The following is an 8,236-nucleotide window of genomic DNA, read 5'->3' on the forward strand; positions in this document are numbered from 1 at the left end:
GGGCAATGTCCCGCGCCGTAAGCGTAACCTTTGTTCTAGAGGCGACCGCTGCAGGCGCAGCTCGCGCGAAAGAGGAGTCTTCTTCCTATTGTTCTTCGAGTGCCTTGATGGTGACATTAACGCAGGCAAAACTACATTTCCTCGATTTCCTCGACCACACGTTCGGCCACAGCTGCAAGGTCTGCGATCGCTTGTGTTCGACAACAACCTGACTACAATCGCTACTACAACAACGTGTGACGTCTTTATATGACAGTATAGGAACTGCACGGAGCATTCACAGTTTGCCCGATTATCTCCGAGCGAGCTCCTCAATCATCATTCACTTCGTGGATATGGCATGATTCTTTTTATGGACTGAGTGTGCGATACTCGCATTTAGCGCGTTCGACATGTGCAGATTCAACCTCGAAAGCAACAGTTTAAGGCCATACGCTTCTATACACAACCAAAGTTCGCGTACCAACGTTTACGACTGTGCCACAGTCTCTTGACAAGTACATATTTGAGAATATACGCGCTGTACGCTACTTATACGAATTGTGGTTAGCAGACGACTCGACACGGCACCCACCGTGGCCTCCGCGATCAGCTCATGCAACGGCGTTGCCGGAGCCAGTCGAGGAGGCCACGACACCCACATTATTATTCAGCTATTCTTCTCAAGGTAGCGACTGTACTTATTCGCGGCAGATAGTGGGGCGTCAATAAAGAGTTCTTAGTCGTCACTTTGTGCCCACAGCAGCGTAAGCGTTGGATCCATTATCAATCGGGCGTGCGTCGCAGAAAGAGAAAGAAGTGATAGGCTTGCGCGTGAAGCCAGCTTATCCAGGGCCGACCGAACAATAAGCAGGCCGATCGAGCCACTACCGCAGCTCTGAGCGCCCGATTAGGTTGCTGCGTATCGCGTTATCTTACGTCAACATGACGTTACAGCAGATCAAGAAGTGGCCTTACACCGTGGCTTCCACGACGGGCCTGATAGACTCGCACTGCCACCTGGACTACCTGTTTAGCAAGGCGAATCACTTCGGGAGCTACGCCGACTACCGACGGGACAACCAGCACACCTTCCCGGACTGCTACGAGGGTTGTGTGGCAAATTTTTGCAACCCGGTCACCTTCAAGCTGGAGTACATGTGGGACGCGTTGCTCTCCGAGGACCACGTGTGGGGCGCGTTTGGCGTCCATCCCAAGATGGCGGACGAGTACAACGACCAAATCGAGCAGCAACTACTGCACGCGCTGCAGCACCCGAGCGTAGTGGCGTTCGGCGAGATCGGCCTTGACTACTCCAACAAGAACCGCGACGAACAGCAGCAGGTGTTCCGCACGCAGCTGCAATTGGCCACTAGCCGCGGCCTGCCGCTGGTCATTCATTCGCGCAACGCCACTGCGGACACCATCCGCATCATGCGCGAGATGGTGCCCGCGAACTACATGATCCACGTGCACTGCTTCAAGGGCAACTGGAACGAGGCATGCCAGTGGCTCGACCCCTTTCCACACCTCTGCCTCGGACTGACGCCCAAGCTGGAGCAGTCGGGAGAGCTGGCCGAGGCCGCGCGCAGCATCCCACTGGACCGGCTGCTTCTGGAGACCGACGCGCCATTCTTTCTGCCCAAGGATGAGAAAGGAAAGAGCAACGTCGCCCACCCAGGGATGGTCATCCACGTGGCCACGCAGCTGGCTAACATTCGAAACGTCACCGTCGACGAGGTCCTGGAGGCCGTGCGTCAGAACACGACACGCGTGTACGGCATCTGAAGTCGAATCGCACGCTGCAGCGTCGTGCGCCCCGGGCCAGCGCGGCAACTGTGTACGCCGCTGGTAGCGTGCCGCAAATTGCCGTCTCTGCTTTCCGACGAGGATGCGATGCGAGTAAAATTGTTTCGAAAGCGATAAGATGCCGCAACGTAAAATCCTTACGTTGATACCGCGCTTTTGTATCTGCATGCGTATGTAACGGTAAAGGCTGAAGCTTAACATTGAACAGGCCTGTGGTGTCTAATATCTTAAAGCGTCTATCCCCTTTTTTGTACTTCACGCAGTCTTCTACGAAGCTGAAAAAGTGTGTTGATGCGGGTTGTTGGTACTTACTGAAGCTTGAAAACAGCGCTAGGAGGGGACACTGAATAGAAGCGACAAGACAGGGCGCGGGAGCAGTAAACGTTAACTCCTGCATTTCACGGATACAAACCGTCATATAAGCGTTCTTTGTATTCTCAATATTAAAGGGGTGGTGCCATCAAATTTCGAGGCTATAAAAAGCCTGTTGTGGGATTCCTCTGTACGCAGTGACACTCAAAACGAAGGGTCGGACACGGCAAACTTGTAATATATATTTTAATTCTCTTCCAAAGTGTGCCTAAATGCTCGTTCGTGCGATCGAGAACCATCGCTAGCGCGCCTAATACTGACGTCGCTCTATGGGTAGCCAGCGCTGCCCAGGTGGCGCGCCTAAAATGTACAAGCTGCGCCGCCCTGGTGAGCTAGCTGAGAAACATCCAGTAATACAGAGCCGCCGCGAGGCGTACGACGGCACGTTTCAACGTGCCCTCACATACCTCGTGGCACGTTCAAACGCATGCTGAACGTCATTCGACACTACCGCGGCTTTTGCTCGATGTGCGTCGTTTTGTAGGTACTTTGGAACGCGCAAGACTAGCGAAGATCGGGACACTTCGCTGCACTGTGGCGCAGCGGGCGAGCAGCGATGCCACCGGTTATTCTCCGCTGCGGTTTCAGTGATGTGATGTGTGCGGACGGGTACCTTCGCGAGAGTGTGCTGTCGAAAGGACGGAAGCTGTCCAATGCGAAGTATGTCTATGACGTGGAAGAAGCTGGTTTTCGAAGAGACAGCGCTTGTGACCTTGACCTTTCGGCGAAGTGTCAAGCACCGCACGACCTAAAATTACAGATAAGTGTGTTCAAATTGCGCTAGCAAGCTCGACGGTGTATGCAGTGTGCTCGTTGTGCGCCCGCTTTGAAATAAAGTTAGTGACTCAGGCAGCACTGAGAACATTCAGCCCAGTGAGTGACAACTGTTTTGAGCGAGCATATCACATTTACGTAATCTGTAGTTACAGCTCTCGTACTATATTACAGAAGCTGTTTAGCTACACGCTTGGCTTTACGGTGTTTTTAACGGCTTGCATGTGCCCACTAAATGCTCGTATCGCTGTCTTTAAAAAAGCGTTTTTGAAGCTGACGATGAAGCCTGAAATAAATGTAAAAAGGCAGGTGTAAAGTGGAGATCAGTGGTGTTAGCGGAAATACAAACATGTCGCAGGTCTCGTGCTTTTACGACGTCGACTCGCCATCGTCTGCAGACCGTTTGCACACTTGCGATCGGCCGTCGTCTATGCCTGATACTTAAAAAAAATGCCTTTGAGGAACCTAGTGGTAATTGACTTCGTGGTGGTTCCGAGTTTGACATGCAGTGTGTGATCAGCAATGGAACATGCGTAGACAATACAGTTTTTCTAGCGGTCATGGATTTATAACCGTTCTAGAGCTGTGCACGTGACAGTGACGTATAATACCGCTTTAATCGAATGTAACGCGAGTTTTTTTTTTCTAGATTCTTGCAACCTAAATTCGACCCTCGCGTTACAATCGAATACCGAAATTCTATTTTTTCTTCCTGGACGTAATGAAATGTCACACCTGGCGTTACAATCGTGGTCATGTTACAATCCAGTAAATACGGTATGTGTAATGTACGGCGCGATGCTTACGCAACCTAAGCTGTCATGTGCTTTCTTTAACTTTCTCAAGGCCAGTTTCAAATAGAAGATTTGTGATGTTTTCCAGAGCGCCAACCCATGTGCATCGGTGGAAAGCAAGGCCAAAGGGAGTCAACTATGCTCTGGACTATTTTTTTTTCAGTTATTAAAGACATTTTTGATTGTGGAATTTGTGAATACAACAATACCGCCGGTCTCGACGCTTCTTTTTCCTCGTTTGATGATCGCCCACGGCGGCATGGTTCCCGTTAGCAGCCACACCGTATTTGTTTGTATGCCCGAGTGTTTCCGGCCGTGCCCGGCAGGGCGGCGCAGCCTGTCCGCGGAAACTCCAGCGCAGGTACCCCATGGGAAGCGCAACGAAAGTTTTAGTGACGTGACACCAGATCAGAGCGCATAGGAGTAATACTCGGGAGGGCAGGCTCCAGACGCCCACAGCGATTGCTTCTATGGAAACCCTTCACACGCAGCAGAGAGACTTGGTCTTTCTGTTCCGACGCGGGATCGGCCCGCAACGTGTCTAGAGCGCGTTCCGAGGGACCAAAATAAAGTTTATCCGTCCATGGAATGCTGTCATGAAAAATACGCTGTCTGAGGGGACAATTATAACACAATTATAACCTAACCTTCGAAAACGTCAATCATCGCCACTTATCAGTCAATATTAGCCCTCCGTTGAACATGCTGCTGAACCTCATCGACGGCGTCTGGCATAGCGTGGGCCTCCTCGTCGTCGCTGGCCAGGGGATCGAAAATCAAATTATCTGCGTTTTCAACGGAGCCGCGTACGCCGTCCTCCTCGCTGCTTCCAGAAAAGAAAAAGTCGATGTCCTCATTAGGGTCGGACGCGGTGCAGACGCAGAGTCAGAATCGTGGCTACTGCAGCTAGCCGTGGCAACTGTCGGCGCATTTGAGTTGCTGCTTGTGCGGCACATGTGTGCGAGTGCAGACGACTCAGCACTACGTGCGTCACAGCCCTGTGTGATCACGTGACCAAACTCCTCCGCAACGCTCGTCAACGAACGTCACTGCCCAACTCGGCGCCCCCGAAAGCGAAAGTTGTTCACATAAATAAGGCGATATTAAGTTATTTAGCGAGAATACACGAATGTTGGCGCGTGTATCACGCTCCCTGGAGCTGTGAGAAACGTTTGCAGCAAAGAACGTGCAAGCCACAAATTTGGTGGCACCACCCCTTTAAGGGGCCAGAGGTAGCTTATTTAACGCGTCAACTACTCATCTTAAGTTTTGCTAGTTCGAAAGTCTCCCAATATAACGATATGCGCTCCATTTTGTGCTTCAGCAGAATACTAAAATAATTAGGAAGAGTTGTTGTTGGGCTAGTTGGTGTTTGCTCAACTACATAACGTAGCGCGTAGTCGCAAATACTAAGACACATAGAGAAACACAACGCACGCGCTCGTGTTGTGGGCCGATGTGTCTTTGCATTTGTTACTATGCGCTGCTACATTGTCGTGGACATGAAATCTAATCTTCGTTTTGGACTAGCAACTGTCGCGCGAAACGAATTGTGAGGCCTGACAACTTATAAATGTCAAACGCGCAGTATGCTCAGCTACGTTCTACTGTTAACGTATATCGCACTTTATTCGCATGCCGTAGGAACAGCGCACCAGGGTGAATCAGCCTCTCACTGTTACTTGCACAAAAAGATTCCGTCAGATTCAACGCGCAATTGGGAATCAATTTCATGCGAAGCAGTCAGTGAGTAGCTGCTCATGCCCAGGCACGTCGACCACGATGTAGCCTGAAAGTTAGCTTATGGTCCGACGTAAAGTAAGCAGAGCATTTACATCAGCTTTAACAAAACGAAGTGCACACTAAGTTGCGATGACGTGCGTGTGAACAGTAGCGGTCGTTCCAGAAGTACGGGAAGTTGGGCGAGTAGGTATACCTGCATGATGAAATGGAACAGCGTCTCGTCCTGGTTTTTCTACGTTATTTTCTCTGTTTGATTTCATCATACTAGGGGTCTTTGGCCTATTCATTCGGGATTAAGCAACGCGACTACAGCTTGCGGAGTCACTGGACTAATGATGTAATGTTTAACACACTTCTATACAAGCGGATACCACACACTATAACCGCAATTGACCATACTTCGACATGACGCTTGTATAGGATCTCTTCACGAAACAGTTTCAAGCGCTGCCTGACTCTGCGGTGAAATGCTTTACCGCTACGTAAAATGCCTAGGTTCTATTCCGGCTCCAGTCGTGATTTTAAATGCGAAGCGTTTCTTAGCGAGCCAAAGCCACTTTGACCGTTTCTATTTAAGTGTCTGTCTATCTAGCGCGCACGTCTGGGTGCTCTCTCGGTCGTCTCCTTAACTTGGAATATTCCAAAGTTGGCACAGGAGGACACGAGTGTATAAGAAACACGATTCACAGGTCATGACATGAATAACGGGAAATGCTTGTCGCGCACGTCATGAAACCTTTTTCCCCAGGCACGTGTGGTGTATACCCGCACACCACTGCCCGTGGTATTCGGGTACGTGGCACACGTGATTCACAGTCTCTGTAAACCCAGTAAAGGCCAGAGTAGACGTGCAGCCGATAACGCGATAGCGTTAAGGTGCCCGTGTCGCAGAAGCTTCATCAGTATGGTATTAGGGGTAATGCTCACTCCTTTGTACCAACGTACTTACAACACCGATGAGGGTATGCAGAAATTAATGGATACGCATCTAAATTAAGGCAGGTTAATTCAGGTGTACCTCTAAGAGGCATCCTAGGTCCATTTTTATTTCTTTTATGCACTGATGATATCGTCAACTTCATGGACTAAGAAGGCGCAAAACACCAAAGGTCTCGTTCCATGAACCATGCACAAACTACCGCCAACAACAAGCTTTACCGTCCCCGTAGACGAGACGGTGAAGTCCGTCATTCACGCTGATGACACAAGCATTTTCTTGTATGATTGCTCCGCTGTTGATTTAGCAAATCAAGCCAACATAACCATAGATTCAATTAAAAAAATCACAGCATATCCACGAGGTGAATGATGGTGAGGTGGGCGAAGCTCCGAAGGTTATGTGTGATACCGTTAATCCTCTGAGAAGTTCGCCCGATAACATCATCATGCAAACACGTGAGGTACGGTGAAGAAAACTTTTATTGAGATTTCAAGTTACCTTTATATATTACGCACTTGTGGTCGGAGAAGTGCACAGCTGGGGGTTCGAGTACCGGTTTAAGGGAGATGTTAGTAAACACGATGTCTATGCATGACCCCCGCACGGTAGTAGGTGCAAGGTGGTCTAGGGAGATGCACCTGAGCGAGTATCTGATGGCCATGTGCTGAACGAGCTAATCGTTGGTGGAGCGGTCCGATATGTCGACATTAAAGTCACCCACGAGCACGAACGGTCTGTTTCTGTATTTGGCGTCAAAGTCTTTGAACGCGGTGTCCACAAAGAACTTCACGTCCCCGTTGGATAGGTTGCACGTTTCGCCGCGGCGTCATTGGCGCGCACCGCCGCGGGATCCGCCAGGCGCCGCGCTCGCTTGGCGGCAGCTTCTCAAGCTCGCACCGCGGGATCCTGTCGAGGAGCACAAGCCGCAGCGGCCATACGCGCCCGCCGCTGCGCATCGTCCATGCTCCACCAACGATCCGACACGTACGGCGACGATCTAATGGCGTTTTTCACTGGGAGATCCAGAGCGGCCGCTGAAATCCCGGAGCGAGCACTCGGATTTCATAAAGCCAAATCTGCCAGTGGAACACGGGAATGCTCCGCGGGGGAACGCCCCGGAAGTCACGTGAACCGGTTCCGGAAACAATTCGTTTTTCCGCTCTCTAGGAACACTGTACTCTAGGTTTCTATGGCAACTTTGGCCGCCACTACAAGGCGTGCATTTCGACCACGCAGTCGCGAACAGCAAGGATACAATTTTGTTGTTATTGTGGCAGAATAGCGGGGAGGCAAAAATTTCTTTAGTAGGTTGGACGACGATAGAGAATCAACACGTCCGCTCGGTTTGAACGCATTTACAGTGCTTTCGTAGAGAGGGACAAAAAGGAAAATAGAAATACAGAAACACAAGCACAGCCAAAAGAGTTTTCTCTGCACCCCGCACGTGCAGCAGACTTGGAGAACAGAGGGAGTGTTCTTTCACGGGGTGGGCGTGTAGGTCGTAAAACGACGATGTCAAGGACGTTCTCCGCTCTTCCCGTACTCGTAGTCGCCTCCAAATTGCGGGCCGCTGCGGTCGCAACCCCGAAAACGCGTCCCGCCGGGTTGCCCTTCTTCCTCCTTTTCGCCACGGGGTCTTCCAATTAAAAAGCTGCTCCGAAGTGGGGGGCTGCTTCCCAATATTCGACAAATACAACAGTTGTGTCGTGAGCATGGACGAGCACGTGGAACTCACTCCGGCTGTGCGTCGCCTGTTGCTGGGCGTGCTTAGGAACGGCGGGAACGATCTCAATGGTAAGTGCTACGTACTTCCCACTGATAATAA

At 50.7% G+C, this 8,236-nt stretch overlaps 1 protein-coding gene across 1 annotated transcript; it reads left to right on the forward strand.

Annotated features, from left to right (window-relative positions):
* Positions 1–924: 924 nt before the first annotated feature.
* Positions 925–1,767, forward strand: LOC119395118 (putative deoxyribonuclease TATDN2). The gene has a single exon (XM_037662406.1). It carries the CDS (start codon positions 925–927, stop codon positions 1,765–1,767), a length of 843 nt encoding a protein of 280 aa, XP_037518334.1.
* The last annotated feature ends 6,469 nt before the right edge of the window (positions 1,768–8,236 follow it).

The sequence above is a fragment of the Rhipicephalus sanguineus genome, chromosome 5, assembly GCF_013339695.2.
Source record: "Rhipicephalus sanguineus isolate Rsan-2018 chromosome 5, BIME_Rsan_1.4, whole genome shotgun sequence".
NCBI classification, from domain to species: domain Eukaryota; kingdom Metazoa; phylum Arthropoda; class Arachnida; order Ixodida; family Ixodidae; genus Rhipicephalus; species Rhipicephalus sanguineus.